The following is a 19,254-nucleotide window of genomic DNA, read 5'->3' as shown; positions in this document are numbered from 1 at the left end:
CGACGTTATTAGGGATTTATAAAAATTTATACAAACTTTATCACTACTCGTACTTTATACTATTAAATAATTTGTATTTTAATATTCCATGTGCTCCTACACCGTTTCGAACAGATTGAGAATGCATGGGAAGCCGATAAAACTTTCTTGTAACAGTAGATGTCCGAATTATCAAACTGCGTGTTTATAATTACAATTAGTGTTCCGTTTAAAGGGCGATTAACTGCTAAAAGCTAATTAGCCCCCCTGTGTGTAAATGTACGTGTATCTCTTCTCTATAAAATTACATTTAAAAATGCAACGCCCATACATTCACTTTCTCTTCTCTCGTATTTTATTTTATTTCAACAGAATCGATGCTAGTAAGGGATCAAAGAAACGATTGTAAAAAAAAAGTGCTTACATGAAGTTGGTAAACAGGCGAAAGGAGGTTATTCCTTATTTTCTTCGGTGGTAGTAGCGTTAGGGGGATTTTGGGACTCTGATGAGGACGCGGGCGGTGCTCCCGTTGTTGCTGCCGCCGCCGGCGCATCCGTTGCATCTTGACTCGAATCCGAGCTATCCTTTATGTCCTCCTCCTTCTTTTCTTCACTGACACTAGAGCTCTTCGGTTCTTCCATTGAATTTTCCGACTCCTCTGCGATCTTCTCCTCCTTGGAATTGGAATCGACCACCTTGTCGGCGGCCTCGTTACTCTCCGCTTTCACGCTGATCTTTTCATCACTCTCGGCCAACTTCTCCGCGGCTTCCTCTTTATGTTCATCCACATCCATCTTCATCGATTCCTCCTCGGAATGCTTTTCATTCTTATTATTGGCCGCTTCCTCGTCCGTGTTGTTCTCATTATTTTTCTCTTGCCGCTTTGGACGCCCGCGTCCACGACCGGTACCTTTCGAGGATGTGTCCCTCTTTTCTTTTTTTGGTGGCGATGGCACGGGTGTCGATGGGGTTAGGCCTCGCGCTGAACTACGTGTACGCCTCCTTCCTTCAACTTCACCGACGGAAGAGGCATTTAAATCCTGCAAAGGAACAATATTATAATACGAATAGTCATTCATAATTGGCGGGCATGATCCGATTGGCGGAGAATTCTCCCCACTTCAAGATTCAATCTATTCCCCTGTGCCCCTGCTCCCTTCCACCGTATCCCCACTCCGTGTACTCTTCTGCTCACGTAGGCAACAGAGGACAGGGAGACTAAATAGAGGGAAATAACGAAGCGAAGGGGTGAAAACCTTGGCCCCTGTGGACCTGAATAGCATTTCCGGATTTCTGATAAACCGATGAAAAATCCATCAGATGAAATGAGAGATAAAGAAAGCAATTCACCTTTGTGACTCTTTCTCCTTCCTGGGCCAACCTTTCGAGTGTGGAGAGCCTTTTCGTTCCCCCTCGTTTGTTTTTCGTTGGACTGGGTTTCTCCTCTGCAGAATGGTCCTGCAAAACGATATTCAAGTGTCACTCGAACTCCATTTGAAAATTGTAGTATTAGGTGAAACAATTATCTACGACTCGAATATAAATCGCCCGTTTAAGGATTACATCGAGTTAAGAGAAAAACATTGAAACGCTATGATAATTACAGACGCGATAAGATTATCAAGGACCATTGAACCGCACGGGGACGAGTGCACCGAGTTTGTTTAAGTTTCCCGCCATTTTGCCAAGTGGATAAGTATATTCGTAGCGTCGCAACCTCTCGAGGCTAGCTTCTGAAAAGTTCTCGAGTTTTCGCCGAAGTTCTCGCGGCACGTAATCCCTTCGGCGAAACCCGCTTCCCGCCTTTTCCGTCGGGCCCTCGTGCCGACGACGAGCGGCTCTCACCATCGCGACAGTCACAAATAAAAAACATCCACCATCTTTGCCAATGAAGGACAAACGGCGCAGCTTTGAAAAATCGCCGAACCCGTGGCCACGCGCAACAAGCCGCTCGCGGTTGTCGCTTCCACGGGTTCGCGCCTCGCTCAATTACATGCCGACGAACGTTTCGTCCGCGTAACACACGTTGATCTATCGAATTTTCGAGATAACGAGCGTCTCCTCGCGTTGACGAGGGGAGCACACGCCGCTTTAGCATGAAAACTCGGCTTGATGGAGATGTTTCTCATGCTCCTGTCTGCTTACCTTCGACGCATCCGCGATGTTGTTATCATTCTTGCTCTCTGCCTTGATCTCGGACATTTCTTCGCGGCTGAATCACTCAAAAACACTGGAAAAACCGCGGTACCTCGACAAGAATTCGTGGTGAGCCCGGTGGCACTGTTTATACGATAAGCAAAGATGGCGGTTAGCGTGGGTCACGTGACACATCGTCAAACGTAGAGCGGGAGTTCAGAGCGCCGCCTCGCGATTGAACAAGCAGTTCGACGCGTAGCGACGCCGCACGCGCGGAACGTTTCAAAACTTTACAATTACTCCTTCGCAACTTTTACTTTATTATTATTATTCTTAGCTCGCTTAGTTAACTTATACCTTGGTATCTCCTTTGATACCTCGTCAACAGCATTTCTTATAATGACATATTTGTTGTTCGAAGATACATAGACAATCGTATAAATGAGATACAAAAGGTACGCGCTCCGTCGAATGTTTCCTCTTCGTTTCGAATGCACTTCATAATTGTCTTACTTGCCTGTGGACATGAAATGCAATGATATTCTACGTTCAATAGTCTTTCTTCGATTCGTTCCACGATTTGAAACTATGAAATGATTATTGTTTGGATTAATGTGTCGAAACCAAAAACCTGCTCTGAGATCGTCTTTGCGTGTCAAGAATGTCGGAGCAGTCAACAGCATTTCTTATAATGACACGTTTGTGGCTTGAAGATACATAGACAATCATACAAACGAGATACAAAAGATACACGGTGCATCGAATGGTCCTTCTTCGTTTCGAATACACTTGATAATTTTCTTACTTGCCTGTGGACATGAAATATAAGGATATTCTACATTCGATAATTTTTCTTCGACGAACACTATTTGAAATTGTAAAAGTATAAAGTGATTGTTTGAATTAATGCGTCGGCATTCTTCGAAACCAGAATCTTGCTCTGAAATCATCGCTGCACGTCAAGAATGCAGGAGCAGTCGGTGAATGAACGATCAGCCTTACTGGCCCGTTATGCCCCAAGGACAGTAACTGCTTCCTCGAAGCGTTTCGAGAGTTCCAGGCGCATAGCGACGTCGTGGCTTCGTCGGGGAACATTACGTAATCTTCGGTGTGATTAAAAATAGCTTGAGCTTTATGTTCTTGTTTCCCTATCGAAAATGACCGATCGATTACAGTAGACATACATGGAAATAAAAAATGGCACGATCTATTTTATGTCGTATACTGTTTGCAATCGCTTGCCGTTTTTCAGTTTTACCTGTAGTTCCAGCACCTGTATATGCTATCAAACATCTGCTTGTGGACAGTTCCCATAATTTAATCAACGAATCTTTTCCTGACGATAACAGATACTGAAATCCAATAAATAATTACATATTAATCGATCCATGAACTCGCTCACATAACGAGAAGCAGTCCGATTTCTTCTAAAGTAATAGTTTTTATAAAAACGGTTTTGATGAAAAATTGAATAATATCGAGGAGCACATAATTCCATGTGATCAGTTTTCCATGTATGAATTTTTAATGGATGTACGGTGGTTGTGTTCGTTTTTTAAATGGAATCAGTTTAACCCATCTTATCATCCCCTATTAAAAAAAGTATTAACTTTTTTGCATCAAAAAATTATTACTTCAAGAGATATTTTGATTACATTGGAGTGACGATGAAACATTGTAGCATCTATTACTTCAATCAGAAGACGAAACATTGTATAAATTACTGTGACAATTATTGCATCAAGTAATATGTGAAACATTACATCATTTATTGTATCAATCATAGTATTATTGCTATAGTTTCTAAGACAACTGCTTGATCACAAAGTGCTGAAGATGAATTCCATCTGGTTTGAACTTGATCACATAGTGAACTTCTTGATTTATTATTTCTATTTTTCAAAATTTGCCGACGTTTTCTCAGTTTTATAAGTGGAAATTAATTTTTTTCTTTATGGCGAGAGTTATGGATAATAATTAGATAAAAAGGAATTTAGTGATATCTATTACAATGGCTATTAGAGAAATAACATAAATAGGAGAAAAATAATATCGTTTTGTGAGTACCCTTTGTTTTATAGTTATTAGATAGAATGGAATTTGTCTTCAGTGATTTCTGTTCTGCTTTGAAAATTATAGCAATAATAATTGATACAATAAATGATATAATGTTTTATATCATGATTGATCCAATGATTGACACAACATTTGATCATATAATATTTTATACAATAATTAATATTGTAATTCATACAATGTTTCAACATTGTTGTTGAAGTAACAGTTCTTTTGATACAAATAAGTAAATACTTTTCTATAGATAACGATAAGCTGGATCCTAGTATATAATAACAAATATATGATTCTAGTTAAAAAAACAACTTGACCTTTGTTCCTAATAACTTCTATTTGAAACACTTTTTATAAAAATTATTACTGTATAAAGAAATCAAACTGGTTCGAATTACAGTTACCCGCGAAAGTAATCCAACATCTAAAACGGAGTAAGTTTTTTAATATTGGACGAAAAAACTTAATCTTCTGTGGAATGGTAGAATGCTTAGTTTACTATATGATGTATAACGAAAATTTGTTAACAATTTTTGTTGGTTGAAATCCTGAAGGAAAAGTAAACATGTTTTATTGATTTCTTTATTGAGCTATCTAATAAAAATTTAGATACCCCATCGGTAGATCTAATTAAGTTATATGCATATACACAGATTCATAAAAATCAGTTAATGTTGCTATGAGCTACAAGCAATTAGAAATTACAAAAATCGTAGTTTCTCATGACCTTCTGCCTTCAACTGAGATAAATTGAAGAATTTTCACATGTTTCGATGGATCGGACATTTTTATACTTTCACCGATTTTTATGGAGGTTTCTATATGCATATAACATATTCAGATTTATAAACGGGATGTTTCAAATTTTTATTAAAGATCCCATTAAAAAAGTTGGAAATCATGCCTTTTCCTTTTTTACGCAATTCCAAAGAATAACATTACGTTCTAATTTTTTTGTTACTCATTATACAAGAAACAAAGCCTTATAACATCCCAAAGAAAATTCTAATCATTTGTGCCCAATATAAAAAAAAGTTATTCCGAGTTAAAAGGTGCTCGAACACTTTCAGGAACCCCATCGTGTATCATACAGACTACAAACCTTCCCGTTCCTCGTAAAAGTAACTGAACACACTTCGTAGCCATCGTGCGCTTTCACGAAAGTGTTTATACATCGATTGGACACACCATCCCACAACTTGATGCTCCCATCTTTTCCAGCCGATGCGTACGTTTTCGCATCGGGTGAATACTTAATGCTAGTTATTCCAGCAGTGTGTTGGTGGCTCGGTATACTACACACAAAGCACTGTGCTGTATTAACGTCGTACAATCTGACTACCGGATGATTAGTTCCAACGACTAGAAAATCACCAGTTGGATGGAAGGACAGACATCTTATTTGATCCGCATCCGTTATAGTCCTGAACGCTTTCTTGACGCTAGCTTTGCTAAAATCGAACAGCTTAATCGAAAAGTCTCTGCTTCCCGAGACAAGGATCGGTTCCCTCGGATGAAACTCCAGACAAGTCACTTCTTCCAAATGATCATACAATGTCCTTATAACGGGATGACCACCTGTTTGATCACCAGGTGCCATTTCATCTGGTGCTGATTTAGCCAACATTCTATCCACATCAAGAATTTTAATTGATGCATCCACAGATCCAGTTGCTATCAACTGGCCATCTGCAGAAAATGCTCCAGCTCTGCAGTTCCCTTTGTGGGATGTAACGTATGCAGTCTCATACTGTGCAGGCTCTGGCGCTTGAGTCTGAGCTTCTGTCTCGAATTCTAAATCCAGGCCAGGCCCCAGTGTATTGTCAAAAGTCGATGCAAACGAGGACAAATTAGTGGTGTCCTTTTTGGTACGGTCAGGCTCGTGGGCCACCCCGATCAGCATTAAATGCAGTAAACGGTCGGACGGAGGACAAGGGGGTTCCGCTTGGATTATATTTGATAATTGCACGGCCAGTGTCTGATGTCCGTCGTAAAATAATTGACTGAAACATTAGTTACAAATCGTTAAAATAATTTGACTGATGAAATTCGGGGAAAATTATTTCCGCCGCGTTAAATAAATGTGTAACCTTATCATGAGCCTGTAAAGCAGTTCTCTGCTTTTTATAATATTCTTCGGGTCCACTTCAGGTTCCTTCATTGCGCTTGATTCCTCCGTTTTTACTCAGGTCACTTCTTTCCGGTGCGATGAACTAAATCGTGCTCAAAACGCCCATTAATCGATGCCTTCAATCCTCTAGGTTACACTTTCTTATTCCGAACTTTAGTAATCACGTTTACCATTTGGTCCTCGCATGAACAATTTGTTAACGATCTCGTGGTTTAATTAAGGGAAGATTTCCGCGAGGGTCACTTCTTTGTTGGAGAAAAACTCAAGGGAAACACGCGTGCAGAAGCTGTCAGAATGGCCGATGTTCACGAACGTCTCGAGTTGGAACAGAGTTTTCCGAAGCAACGGGACGCGCCTACACTGAAACGTAAAAAGTTGTTGTCTTCCGATTACGTTATTAAGAAGAGGCAACCGTTCGGTACAGCTAGTAAAAGAATCAAAGACGTATTCGTTACGAACAAAACAAACTTCAAGGTAACTTTTATCACGAGGTATTAACCTTCTCTCTTGTCTTCGTCGAGCCCTGTTCGAATCGAGTCTTTATTCCTATTCACAATTTTTTTATCAGTTACTCGTGTGAAAATATGTTCTTTCGACTTCTTAAATGCAGATTCTTAATTCATTCTATGTACTAATAAGATTACTTGATTTTATAATCAGACTGTTTATCTTCTCTCAATGTAAACTTAAATGATCATTCCAAGTTGCCATGTTTTTACTATTCGTTTGTGTTTAAATATGCTCTTTCCATTTTTTAAATGCAGATTCTTAATTCATTTTTTGAACAGGCAAAGTAAATTGATTTTATAATCAGACTGTTTATCTTCTAATGTAAGGTTAAACTGTAAAGTTGTGAGAGATTCTATGATCATTCTAAGTTGTGATGTTTTTATTATTCATTTGTGTTTAAATATGTTCCTTTTATTTCTAAATTCTTAATTCATCCTATGTTACTCTCATTATACTTTATCTTCATATTGTACATAACTAATTTATTGTGTGTAACTTTATCTATATGAAGTAAATTGACTTTATAATCAGATTGTTTATCTTCTCCCAATATAAGGCCCAGTTGAAGAAGTGTGAAAAACTATTAAACAATGGGATGTCTGAAGTGATTATTCATGGTCTTGGAGCTGCAGTTACCAGAGCTTGCAATTTGGCTCTACAATTAAGAGAAGCTCATTATGGTGGAATAGAATTAGACATCAAGACTTCTACAGTGTCTATCATTGGTATATGAAGTATTTGAGATTTGATTGGACAGATTGGATTTACATTATTAAACATGCAGTAACAACATTTACATTTATTGCAGATGACTTTGAGCCTCTTAATGATAATTTAGACTATGAAACAATTAATAGAAACAATTCAGCTGTGCATATACGAGCTTTTAGAAAATTCTCAGTGAGCAGTCTGAAATATCACGAAGAACAGAAGCAATAGAATAGAAAATTTAGAGTCTTGTGATTGCAGTTATCAAAGTTTGTAATTTGGCTCTGCATTTAAGGGAAGCTCATTATGGTAGAATAGAATTAGACATCAGGACTTCTACAGTGTCTATCATTGGTATATAAAATATACAGATTGCATTCCTATTATTAGACATACAATAATAACATTTACATCTGTTGCAGATGACTTCGAACCTCTTAATGAGAATGTAGATGAACTATTAACTATGATACAATTAATAGAGATAATTTAGCTGTACATATCCGTGCTTCTCAGTGGGCAGTTTGAGATATAAAAAGAATCAGCAGAACATAAAATTCAGGATATGATAAAAGAGAATACAAGAGTCAATTTACAATGATATTTTCTTTAAACGAGTTGGTGCACTGGCTGGGATTAACAATCTTCGAGATATGGATAAATTTGGTCTCGTTAACGATCTTCACAGTTTTGTTGGCTCTCAAGTTGGATGACAATTATTTCTTAGGCAATCAAGGATGGTGGATAGTATTTTCGCCGCTGTTCGTCGCGGATGCTTTGAACACTTATTTCTGCGCGATCATATTCATAAGAATGCGCATGGAAGGAATGGTCAAGGCAGCGATCCTTAGAGTAACATGGAGTTTGACCTCGTTGCTTTCAATATTCGTCTTCAAGTATCTTCTTTGTAAAAAATTGTCAGGGCAAAGTCCTCTAGAATACTCCGAAGTTTTGAGTCCCATATTCATTCTTTTACAATTAATAGCGGTCCGAGCATGTCAACTTCATTGACTAATATTAGATATCATTGCTCACGTATCACGTGTACGACCCCATCACTGAATTCTTATCGTAAACTCTATTTTGTATATGTCTAATGTGTTCAAGCTTGTATTATATTTTTTACTTATTGCTTTATTTGCTACTGGACACATTATGATATATAACAAACTTTCAGAGTTTAATACGATGTATGTAAATATAACATTGTAATAAAAGATGATTTACTCGATTAATCTTTGTCAATCTTATTAATAATATCCCTCGAACATTTTTAATTCATTCGATCTATTTAAAAAAAAAAACTGTACATGCGTTTTTCGTCGGTATTCTATTGATACGGGATAATAATAAACGGTGAAACGTAATTAATTTGATAAATTTAGTAATGCCCCATTTAAATTCTAAAGATAAACGGTGGACAAGCGTATAGGCTCGGAACGGTCTGAAGCCTACGTCTCGCTCTGCTACCCTCCAGCCCCTTTTGTGTAAAATCAATATTTCTAGGCAGAGTGGGCATAAGGTGAGAGAAACGATGGACCGGAGAAGGGGTGCATAATCGTACTCCTACTCTATAAGCAAAGCCTGTTGCTGCTGCCACATTTCAAAGTTCGTCCTTCCGATAACTCGCTCCCTCGATTGGAAAAAGAAAACAATAACAATTCGACCCTCGCGATTCCACGCATCAGAAAAACGTAGTCAGTGATGTTCTGTGAATACCGGACCGAAGATCATGGATAAACTAACAAATTGGACCCATGGTCAGTTTGTTTTCGTACTTTTTTATCGTACTATATGAGTTGATTGTGTTAACACTTATTTTGATTATCTTGCGATTCTTTTGGTGATCAAATTCCAATTATCGATAGGTATGAACGTATCGTTGACGACGTCGACACCTGGTCAAAGTTGTGCCTCGAATTTGTCAGCATCTTCGATTTTGGATAAAATACTGATAATCGGTCCGTCGGCAGTGTCGATAAATCAAGAGCTGAAATGGATCTTTTTCTTACACACCTATGGTTTTGCCTGCCTTTTCTTTGTACTCGCGTTTTACACGTTTTTATCTATTCTACATCTAAGGTATATCGAGCGTCGCACATCTATAGAGACTCACGGAAGTACTCGGAGACTTTTTGAAATGGAACAACTTCTTTAATATTAGATCAAAAGACTTAATTATTTTCGGAATGTTAGAAGGCTTAGTTTATTGTATAATATTTAATAGAAAATTAAAAAAAATTGCTATTCGTCGAAGTCTCGAATAAAAAAGTAAAAGACATGACTTTTAACTTTTTAGAGCATCTAATGAAGTTTGGAACATCCCGTTAATAAAACTAAATAAATGATGTGCATGTACAAAGTTCTATCAAAGTTAGATAATGTTACTATGAGTGACAAGTGATTAGCAATTTCAATAATCAGTTTTTCACATTTTTTACATATTTCGATACATTTAATTTTTTAAGCTTTCATCGATTTATGTAAAACTTTGTACATCCATGTAAGTAAGTTGCGGACTTTTATGCAAAATTACCTATTTATAGTATCAGTTTAAAAAATGTGTTTCAAATAGAAGTTTCTTTTATCATTCAAACATTGCAATATGCATTTTCCGTATATCACATACATAATTTTTTGTAAATTCAGTTTTCTCATAAATTAATAAAATCCGCAACCTGCATATTACCTAATTACGACTACAATCGGGATATTTTACATTTTTGAGATGTTAATAAAAAAAACTCATGCATTTTCCATTTTTCTTTGACATTGTGATGAATAGCAACTTTGTCAATTTTTGTTACATACTATGTAGTAAATCAAGCCTCTAAAATCATTTAACCCAATGATAAAAAAATTATTCCGTGTTAGAAGGTGTCTAAATACTCTCGTGAGCCATTGTATCTATCGATCGGAGAAATCGACTATTTTTTCTCCACAGATCTCTTATATCGAGCCGATCTTTCATGTCGACGATTAACATGTTTTTATGTATACTCGGAGCATCGAGAGCGATATGTCTGTTCATAGATCCGTACAATATGAAAGATATCATGCCGAAGATTACCGGATCCATAGTCTGGGACATTGGATTCCCATGCGTGACTTCTGCTTTCAGCCTTATACAATTGGCTTTCCTGCAACTGACACAAGTAGCTTTACAATCCTATACAAAATAAGAGAAAATGTCAGTCTGAATAAATAAAATTAAATCAATTTCCAGCTGAAATTCGGACCAGAAAAACTTCAGAAAGAATCTTGTCTTAGTCTGATCATTACTGGTCACTTTTTTTTCGTAATCGCGAGTGACATCGCTCTCACGTCGCACAATTGTTACATGGTGAAATACGTGGTCCAAACGGTATTCCTCGCCTGGAGTATTCTTTTGTACTTGACGTTTCTACACGCAGGATTTAAAATACTTCGTTTGTTAAAAACTGTGCCAAGTAGCATGTTAATGAGGGACAGTTCCAATACGAATCAGAAAGGTTTGTTCTTGATTAATGTTTATATCAAGGACCAGCAAATAAACGATTATCCTGCCTCAGGTATCCTACAATTGGCAATGTTAGCTCCTTACAATAACTTGGCATCGTCTGTTGCTGCTGCCTTAGTACCCACCTTGCTCAATTCTAAAGCGAAAGACGCAGTAATACCGGAACCGAGTACTCTCGTGAAGGAGTCGGATATAAATACGGAAGGTAAAAATCGATATCAAGTTTGTGGGACCGGTATTCTTTAATTTCACTTCTGTAGATCCGGTTACGAAGAAAGAGGAGGAGCAAATGCAAAAGGAGTGCGACAAGTCTCCTTGCAAAAGCATTTCGTCTCAAGAGGAGAGAACGATCCCTGTGTCAACGGTGCCAGAAGTGTACGTCCGGCCGCCGACACCCACACCGTCGACAGCTAATGTACCTATAATAACAGTATCCAGCCCAAGCCGTAGAAGTTCTGTAGCTTCGAGTAGACGAGATAGCGACGCTTCAAAGTCGTCTCGTAGGAATTCCGAGTGTAGCGTTAGATTTATCAACGAGGAGGATGGGTTTCCGTCCTCCTGTCGACGCAATACCGAGTTTAGCCCTAAGCATTCGCCCGAAATTGATAGAAGGCGGTCACCGGATAAGATGATTCGGAGGCACTCCGAGAACGTTACGCCTCTGGGAAGTGTTAAGGATTTGAGACGATGCTCGGACTTCTCACATGAGAGGTACAGAAGTTCTCAGTTCGCTGCTAAGTTGAAGAGGAACAGTGATTTCGGGAACAGGACGCCCAGGCGAATGTTGCCGCCGAACGAGCAGAGATTGTCAAGAGTGATCGATTTAAGCCCTACAGGTAAACCTGCTAACTATGCTAACCCATTCAAGGATTTTCGAAAGGAATTTATAGTCATTTAAAATTAAACTATCACATAATGTATCTACAGTAATTTTTGGATATATGGTCACGACTTACCTCTACCAATTCGTGAAAGAACCTCGAGTTTCATCTATGTTCATTCTTCTTCTGTTTCAATTGTCGCGCTTGGACAGTCGACACTATTACTTTCTCACATGCTGCACGCTCGGATGATGAGCAATTCTAGGAAAGATACCCTTCCGGATATATGACCAAGCCTGATCAAAACTAGCTACTTGCTCTTTTTAGAAAATTAACAAACATCATGAACCAGAAGTCTTTAATACAGATGTGTTATGATCTTTTTCACAATATTGCAACTTATGGTATTATTACATGGGAAGGTGCACATAGTAATGTACTTGAATCTTTACAATAGAGACTACTTAAAATTATTAACAATGACATGGACTGCTGAAATCGACTCCTAACTATTAATCAAACATTTCTATTTAGCTCAATTTTATACTGCTACTGAAAATTACTAAACAAATATTTCTCTTCAGCAGACAAAGACAGAAATAGAAATCTACTTTTACAATTGTAATTAAGAAATCTATTAGTTACAAAAGTAGTAAATACATTAGGATTTTATATTTTAAATATCTTTTATAAAAGCTTGAAACATTAAAGTGTAGCCAAAAAGATATTAGAGCGAAATTAAGAGCGAATAAAAAGGAATACAAATTTATTTCAATATTCTTAATATTGTTACTTGATCCTAAGTTTCTATCTTGATTTTGTTACCTCTTTGAATATCTAATCTAAGTTTCCATTTTAAATGTTATACCATTGAATTCACTTTATTTAAATCTCAATACAAATATTACTCTGTTTTACATAAAACAGACATAATTATATGTGGAATTAATTTTAAGTTTTATCTTTAATTACTTAGTTTCAATACCTACGTACTCGTGTATCTGAAGTGTATAGGAAGACATTTATATCGGTCAAATATACTGAAGTATAAATTAATAATCTTGTTAAGTAAATAAATAAATGAACTGCAAATCGTTACTATTTCAGGATCAAGGCGCAACTCCGATGTCAGTGGCTTTGTCTCTAGACCCGACCTACGTAGAAACTCGGACATTTCTTATCGACGTAACTCGGAACTGCCCAAAGTGAAACCCTTGGACTTGACCCGACGAAGCAGCGATATTAGTATAAGAAGTTTGAGCAGGAGTCCGACTCACGGTCGTAATACCATAATTCCTGAGAAGATGGAGATACAAGAGAAGTCGGAATCCGATTCGGACCAGCCTGACTGCAGCGAAAAGGCGGCTTTAATGACGGAGAAAAATAAAGATAAAAACGACGATGGGAAACGGAAGAAAAGTCTATCCTGGAAGAACGAGAAAGAAAGAGAGAATGTCGAAGACATAACTGTGGAAACCAATCTACTTCCCGAAAGTACCAAAACCGACGGGAAAGTTTCGGTACCGTTTTACATTTTAACAGAGTCATTATTAGACTGCGGATTTTATGCACCTGGAAAATAATTAAATGCGCTGCAAGTATAAACGTCGCGCGCGATGCATAAAAGTATACAAAATGTAAAGGATAAATGCATATTGCAATGCTTAAATGGTGAAGGAAATTGCAATCTGAAATGCATTTTCTTAACTGACCTTAAATTTTCCATTCTGCATAAAAATCCGTTTTTTCCCTTCCTCCAATGATCTATTATTGTTTTTTTAGAATACCGATTTCACGCTCCATTCGATATTGAATCACATTGCGTACGTCAATCGGACTAAGTCTGATGCGCCTTTGCAAATAGAAGCGAACACGGCGTCGATTAGGAGATCTCAGATACGGAAAGTGTTGAACGTCACTTATGCGACTGCGATTCTGGGAATCATTTTATGTCTCGCAGACGTGGCGCGTATCTTTGGACCATACGGTAATCTGACGTCAAAAGCAATTATCATAATTATCTTTTACAAAACATGTATACATGAATTTTGTTCTCAAATTCAGGGCTATTAGCTGAGACTGTGAAATACGGTTCACAGCCTGTCGTCAGCCAGTATCCGAAACCATGGCCCTGGTTTATTTACCAAACGCTCTGCAGAAGTGTAGAGCTGATCATAGGATGGGCAATGGCTAGCATCACTAAGCAACCGTCGGCGAGTCCGCGGCACCAATACCTAAGCGGTTATCCCAATTATAACGTACACTTGAAAAGAGGTAACAATCCTTACATATAAAGCAATATGCATATTTTTAAGATAATCAAACGTTTCCAATGCCAAAGTAAATATTTTTGAAAAGCTTTACATTTTAGTTTAGTTTAAATCGTTCGATTTCGTATAAATATATTCTATGGTATATTTCTTCGAAATACAGAGATCAGTTTCTATTTATTTTAATAATCTCCCATTAATGTCCGGGCACACTTCAGAATAGAATAATTTTTTCAATATTGGATTAAATGACTTGAATTTTCTTTGGGATGTTAACAAGTTTAGTTTACTACATAATATGTAACAAAGAATTGAAAATATTTCTACTCGTTCGAATCTCGGAAAAAAAGGGCTTGATTTTTTTTAATAGGACTTCCAAGAATGAATTATAAGTAGCCTGAGGATTTTATACGTTTATGAGAAAATTGAATGTACACGAAATATAAATACTATATGTAATGCATAAAAAGATACAGAATAGCCAATGCAAAGTGCATATTGCAATCTTTGAATGACAAAAGAAACTTCTATTTGAAACACATTTTTTAAACTGATCGCTTGTAGCTCACGGCAACATTAACCGATTTTGATGAAACATTGTACATGAATATAACTTACATATATCTACACTATCAAATTTTTATTAGAGACCCGAATAAAAAATTAAAAAATCATCTTTTTTCCTCTTCGATCTTCACTTTTTTATTCAAGACTTCAACGAATAGCAATTTTTAAAATTTTTTGTTACACATTATATAATAAACTAAGCGTTCTACTGTCTTAGAGAAAATGAAGTGGTTTGACCCAATGTTAAAAATGTTATTCCGTTTTGGAATGTGTCCGAATATTAATGGAAGTCACTGTAAGCGTGCAATAGAACAAGTTCTGTTCTTTTACGTCTAAGTTCGACTAGATAATCTATTAGAACGTAGCTGTTGATAACAAACAGGTAGCAGTTGAATAAATATAGCAATAGCAGAGATCATTATATTGTTCCCAAACATAAACGTGTGTGTTCCAACAAAAATGATATATATTACATTTTTAAAGAAGTTTTACACAGGAGATATTCTTCTAAAGAATATATTTTCATTGACAAAATATTTCTATTTTTCGAGGTAGATTAGGTTTTGGATATATACTTCATTTCGACGATATTTTCAGTTCCTTTCATTCGAATTAAATATTTTATATTGTAATAGAATAACGGATCTTTTTTTACAAACGAGTTACCGTTTCCTTAAAAGCAAAGAAGTTAAAAAATAACTAAAATCTGATATGTATATAAGAGTACGATAATATTAGATAAAACACTTGATATAGATAAGAAATTTTTACTTCACGTCTACTGCACCAATCGACTAGTAGTTAATGATACCAGTTCAACTTTCAAGTGCCCTACTACTAAATGTTTAACAAAAATAATTCTTTGTAACTGAACTTGTGTAATCAGTTAATCTGTAAACGCAAATCGTAACAGTGTTGTGATCCTACATGTGATATGCAATTTCTGTCTAGAATAGGAGGCCGTTTGCGCTTATGTGAGTATTAGATACGGTATCAAAAAACTGGAAAATTAGTGTTCTTTGTTTAATTACTTATATATATGTGTGTGTGTGTGTATATATATATATATATACACGTATCCCTTCCCCGATTTATGCGGTACCTCATTTACGCAGTAAATTATAACACAATGTACACGATAATTTTCGTGCGCGATCTTAATTTACGCGGCCAGAAAATATATTTTCTTAGAATTTTTAAAAATAACAGATATATATAACACATTATTTTTTTTGTTAAGCTATTTGTAATTAATATTTCTAAAACTTTTATATACCTACAAGCTTTTATTTCCGACGTTCTTTCTTTCGTACTAACATTTTATTTGCTTGAAACGAATCCACGTGGAACAGATATTTCGCGTAAATTAAAGGACTGGTGTACATCATTTGCAAACAGACTGCAAAAGGTACACTATTTCATTTACATTAACATGCTTAAGATTTTTATGCATTTTACTCTCTTTTATGCATTTTATTATAATATATTTACAGAGGCGTAAAAGGTCTCGCTATTTGTTTAGGAAGAAAACGTGTTAGATCAATGTTCAATGTGCCAAATACTTGTGTTACCTACATTAAATGTTTATGAAGGTTGATTCGTGTGAAATAGTTCTCTATATGGATATTTATACAGAAAGAAAATGATATAAATGTACAATAATGAACGATCTCGTATTAATTGAGCTGATGGATGATTCTGAAAATTATAGTGCAAAATAAATCACTATTTTTATTGACAAAGGTCAGACTATTATAATACATAGAGGGCGAGAAAATAAGCTGTGCTGTCAAACTCACAAAGTTTAATAATTATACTATGGAGTAAAAAGATCTGAGGGATGTTTAAGCTATTTCGTTGAATATTATATATTGAAACTTATATATATATATACACGTATCCCTTCCCCGATTTATGCGGTACCTCATTTACGCAGTAAATTATAACACAATGTACACGATAATTTTCGTGCGCGATCTTAATTTACGCGGCCAGAAAATATATTTTCTTAGAATTTTTAAAAATAACAGATATATATAACACATTATTTTTTTTGTTAAGCTATTTGTAATTAATATTTCTAAAACTTTTATATACCTACAAGCTTTTATTTCCGACGTTCTTTCTTTCGTACTAACATTTTATTTGCTTGAAACGAATCCACGTGGAACAGATATTTCGCGTAAATTAAAGGACTGGTGTACATCATTTGCAAACAGACTGCAAAAGGTACACTATTTCATTTACATTAACATGCTTAAGATTTTTATGCATTTTACTCTCTTTTATGCATTTTATTATAATATATTTACAGAGGCGTAAAAGGTCTCGCTATTTGTTTAGGAAGAAAACGTGTTAGATCAATGTTCAATGTGCCAAATACTTGTGTTACCTACATTAAATGTTTATGAAGGTTGATTCGTGTGAAATAGTTCTCTATATGGATATTTATACAGAAAGAAAATGATATAAATGTACAATAATGAACGATCTCGTATTAATTGAGCTGATGGATGATTCTGAAAATTATAGTGCAAAATAAATCACTATTTTTATTGACAAAGGTCAGACTATTATAATACATAGAGGGCGAGAAAATAAGCTGTGCTGTCAAACTCACAAAGTTTAATAATTATACTATGGAGTAAAAAGATCTGAGGGATGTTTAAGCTATTTCGTTGAATATTATATATTGAAACACAAATATTGCGTATAAAAGTGTTTATCAAGTATCGTAAAGTGAAACTGAGTAAGTAAGATTTTTAGAAGTTTATCAAGGCTGTACGCACCTTTATACAAACAATGCTTCCCTTTAGGCAGAATAAAAATAATCTATTAGCGTCTTTCACTAAATCTCTCTTCTATTTTCAATAAATATCAATGAAATTCATTTCTAATATGAACAAAATTATATATCCGAAGTGTCGTTATAAACTCGCTACAATTATATACATATATACTTATATGTAGCCTACTATTTTCTTCGAGGAGAAATGATAAATAATAATAAAAAATCGTAAATCGATGAAATGTTCTTCTTTATTACATCATCGCCTGTACTTTTATATATATCTTAATTACCTTATCCATAAACCCGTAGCATCATCGTAGAAACATTCCTTCTCCGTACGAAGTCCATGAATTTTCCGAATCCAATAGTTATATTATTTATAGTTTACACGATACAAACGGGTTACCCTTGATAATCAAAATAATCGATTTCTGGCTCCGACGCCTTTGAACTAGACGGCGGTGTTTCTGGCTTCTCGAGTTTTTTCGCAGGCAGTGATAATATTGTCCTGAGAAACAGAAGATGATCGATTTATCATATCGATATTCCACATTAGAAAAAGACATATAAGAATTTGTTTTAGATAGCCATTACCTTTTGAAATTTTTCATCGGGCCTGGGACTTTCCTTTGGCCGTTCTCTCGTTGTACAATCTCTAATAAACTGTAACTAGGTAACCAACACTGTAACAAATCGTATTATAGAGAAGCATTAGTTTAATTAAACTAGGACTTTGAGAGACATACGTGGAAGACAAGTTGAGGCAAGGGAGATGATGAAACATGTAGAATCATAGGATAACGAGAAAAATGGAAAATTCGAGTTAAACCCCTGATACGAGGATACTTACGGAAATACCCTCCAAAGATATTTAGATAAGATAGGTATATGAAAATGTTATCAGGATTGAGATGTGGGAACGTAGAAAACGCAAATTTTTACTGATTAGAGGAAGAGAGTAAATTATGTAAAGAGGGATATGATACGTTTGTTTGAGGAGTGGGAAATAGGTCAGAGATGAGTGAGAGATAAATGACATCCCCGAGAGAATGAAGGGTAGGATTAAGGCGCTAAACGAGAACTGTGACATAGGTACACGAAAGATATTTGAAAGAATAGAAAAAGAGATTGTAGCGATGACATTAAGGGAAATAAGGGAAGAGTAAAAAGGATACTAAGAAAGGTTTAGGTATAAGGCAGTATTCTAAGCTACTCGCGTACAGTTAGAAAACCGCAGTGTTGTTCGTCATTCTTAAAGATGCCTTTAAGAAGTGTTTCCGTTCCGTAAATGTTTAAGAAGAGGATCGCTAGAAGAAGGTTGTTGCTTCCAAAATACAAAACCTTCAACGGGACATTCACTAAAAAAGAAATGATATTTCTTCCCGCTACAGTACAAAGTCGGATACTTTACGATCAGACTACGTGTATGAAAGAAATCAAAGAAAGTAGATTGCAGGGAGGAGATAAGAGTAGTAGATGGAACTTAGAAGGGAAGGGAGAGAGATACAATAGATGAGAGAGAGGTAAACGAGGTAAGGTGAAAATGGTAACTAGAGGAAGAGACCAGTTTTCGTTTTTCGACATTGTTTATGGAGCGTTATGTTTTAATTTGTTATTTATGTTCTGTTCGTGTATGATATGTAGTTTATTACGAAGGTATTGAGGTAGACAAGATTATAATGTGGACGGATGAGTTGAGTTAAGTAGGATTGTAAACGAACTTTCTCTTTCTACATTTCTAGGCCTAATGTGGCTGAAATAAAGATATATAT

General features: G+C 35.9%; 6 protein-coding genes across 6 annotated transcripts in view; 3 read left to right on the top strand and 3 right to left on the bottom strand.

Annotated features, from left to right (window-relative positions):
* Positions 1-6: 6 nt before the first annotated feature.
* On the bottom strand, positions 7-2,309 carry LOC108632544 (nucleolar and coiled-body phosphoprotein 1). Its single transcript, XM_018037196.2, has 3 exons — positions 2,125-2,309; positions 1,330-1,437; positions 7-1,019 (listed from the first exon to the last, which is right to left on the bottom strand). The coding sequence occupies exons 1-3, from the start codon at positions 2,179-2,181 to the stop codon at positions 432-434; spliced, it is 753 nt and encodes a 250-aa protein (XP_017892685.1). The 5' UTR covers positions 2,182-2,309; the 3' UTR covers positions 7-431.
* Positions 2,310-2,411: 102 nt separating this feature from the next.
* CstF50 (cleavage stimulation factor subunit 1 Cst50) lies at positions 2,412-6,485 on the bottom strand. The gene is made up of 4 exons (XM_018037199.2): positions 6,276-6,485; positions 5,288-6,188; positions 3,374-3,467; positions 2,412-3,263 (listed from the first exon to the last, which is right to left on the bottom strand). The coding sequence occupies exons 1-4, from the start codon at positions 6,344-6,346 to the stop codon at positions 3,019-3,021; spliced, it is 1,311 nt and encodes a 436-aa protein (XP_017892688.1). The 5' UTR covers positions 6,347-6,485; the 3' UTR covers positions 2,412-3,018.
* A 103-nt stretch (positions 6,486-6,588) lies between these two features.
* Positions 6,589-7,849, top strand: Rpp20 (ribonuclease P protein subunit p20). The gene is made up of 3 exons (XM_018037200.2): positions 6,589-6,790; positions 7,383-7,551; positions 7,635-7,849. Exons 1-3 carry the CDS (start codon positions 6,611-6,613, stop codon positions 7,763-7,765), a joined length of 480 nt encoding a protein of 159 aa, XP_017892689.1. The 5' UTR covers positions 6,589-6,610; the 3' UTR covers positions 7,766-7,849.
* Positions 7,850-8,041: 192 nt separating this feature from the next.
* Positions 8,042-8,769, top strand: LOC108632548 (transmembrane protein 203). The gene has a single exon (XM_018037201.2). The coding sequence runs from the start codon at positions 8,132-8,134 to the stop codon at positions 8,543-8,545; it is 414 nt and encodes a 137-aa protein (XP_017892690.1). The 5' UTR covers positions 8,042-8,131; the 3' UTR covers positions 8,546-8,769.
* Positions 8,770-8,868: 99 nt separating this feature from the next.
* Positions 8,869-14,675, top strand: LOC108632545 (uncharacterized). Its single transcript, XM_018037197.2, has 9 exons — positions 8,869-9,294; positions 9,403-9,616; positions 10,479-10,689; positions 10,761-11,025; positions 11,086-11,238; positions 11,294-11,869; positions 12,962-13,374; positions 13,637-13,841; positions 13,919-14,675. Exons 1-9 carry the CDS (start codon positions 9,267-9,269, stop codon positions 14,146-14,148), a joined length of 2,295 nt encoding a protein of 764 aa, XP_017892686.1. The 5' UTR covers positions 8,869-9,266; the 3' UTR covers positions 14,149-14,675.
* A 3,037-nt stretch (positions 14,676-17,712) lies between these two features.
* The window catches only part of stc (nuclear transcription factor, X-box binding stc), a gene marked incomplete at its 5' end in the record, with an annotated part of 7,543 nt that continues 6,001 nt past the window's right edge, over positions 17,713-19,254 (bottom strand). Inside the window, 2 exons of the mRNA XM_026819758.1 lie at positions 17,713-17,990; positions 18,077-18,165. Of these exons, the coding sequence (XP_026675559.1) occupies positions 17,885-17,990; positions 18,077-18,165 (195 nt within the window). The remainder of the gene's footprint in view (positions 17,991-18,076; positions 18,166-19,254) is intronic.

Source organism: Ceratina calcarata, unplaced genomic scaffold (genome assembly GCF_001652005.2).
Source record: "Ceratina calcarata isolate Rehan_Ccalc_2016 unplaced genomic scaffold, ASM165200v1 scaffold160.2, whole genome shotgun sequence".
Taxonomy (NCBI): domain Eukaryota; kingdom Metazoa; phylum Arthropoda; class Insecta; order Hymenoptera; family Apidae; genus Ceratina; species Ceratina calcarata.
This window is presented reverse-complemented; position numbering and strand designations above follow the sequence as displayed.

Bases quoted from the DNA above. Each gene is read 5' to 3' on its own strand.
- Rpp20 (XM_018037200.2), top strand. From the start codon at position 6,611: ATGGCCGATGTTCACGAACGTCTCGAGTTGGAACAGAGTTTTCCGAAG. The intron at 6,791-7,382 runs GTAACTTTTATC...TCCCAATATAAG, and splicing joins CGAACAAAACAAACTTCAAG to GCCCAGTTGAAGAAGTGTGA. The intron at 7,552-7,634 runs GTATATGAAGTA...CATTTATTGCAG, and splicing joins TTCTACAGTGTCTATCATTG to ATGACTTTGAGCCTCTTAAT.
- CstF50 (XM_018037199.2), bottom strand. From the start codon at position 6,346: ATGAAGGAACCTGAAGTGGACCCGAAGAATATTATAAAAAGCAGAGAA. The intron at 6,189-6,275 runs GTTACACATTTA...CTAATGTTTCAG, and splicing joins CTTTACAGGCTCATGATAAG to TCAATTATTTTACGACGGAC. The intron at 3,264-3,373 runs GTAAAACTGAAA...CATTTTCGATAG, and splicing joins TACAGGTGCTGGAACTACAG to GGAAACAAGAACATAAAGCT.
- LOC108632548 (XM_018037201.2), top strand. From the start codon at position 8,132: ATGATATTTTCTTTAAACGAGTTGGTGCACTGGCTGGGATTAACAATC.
- LOC108632544 (XM_018037196.2), bottom strand. From the start codon at position 2,181: ATGTCCGAGATCAAGGCAGAGAGCAAGAATGATAACAACATCGCGGAT. The intron at 1,438-2,124 runs GTAAGCAGACAG...ATCGTTTTGCAG, and splicing joins ACATCGCGGATGCGTCGAAG to GACCATTCTGCAGAGGAGAA. The intron at 1,020-1,329 runs GTGAATTGCTTT...GTTCCTTTGCAG, and splicing joins AAGGAGAAAGAGTCACAAAG to GATTTAAATGCCTCTTCCGT.
- LOC108632545 (XM_018037197.2), top strand. From the start codon at position 9,267: ATGGATAAACTAACAAATTGGACCCATG. The intron at 9,295-9,402 runs GTCAGTTTGTTT...AATTATCGATAG, and splicing joins ACTAACAAATTGGACCCATG to GTATGAACGTATCGTTGACG. The intron at 11,870-12,961 runs GTAAACCTGCTA...TTACTATTTCAG, and splicing joins GATCGATTTAAGCCCTACAG to GATCAAGGCGCAACTCCGAT.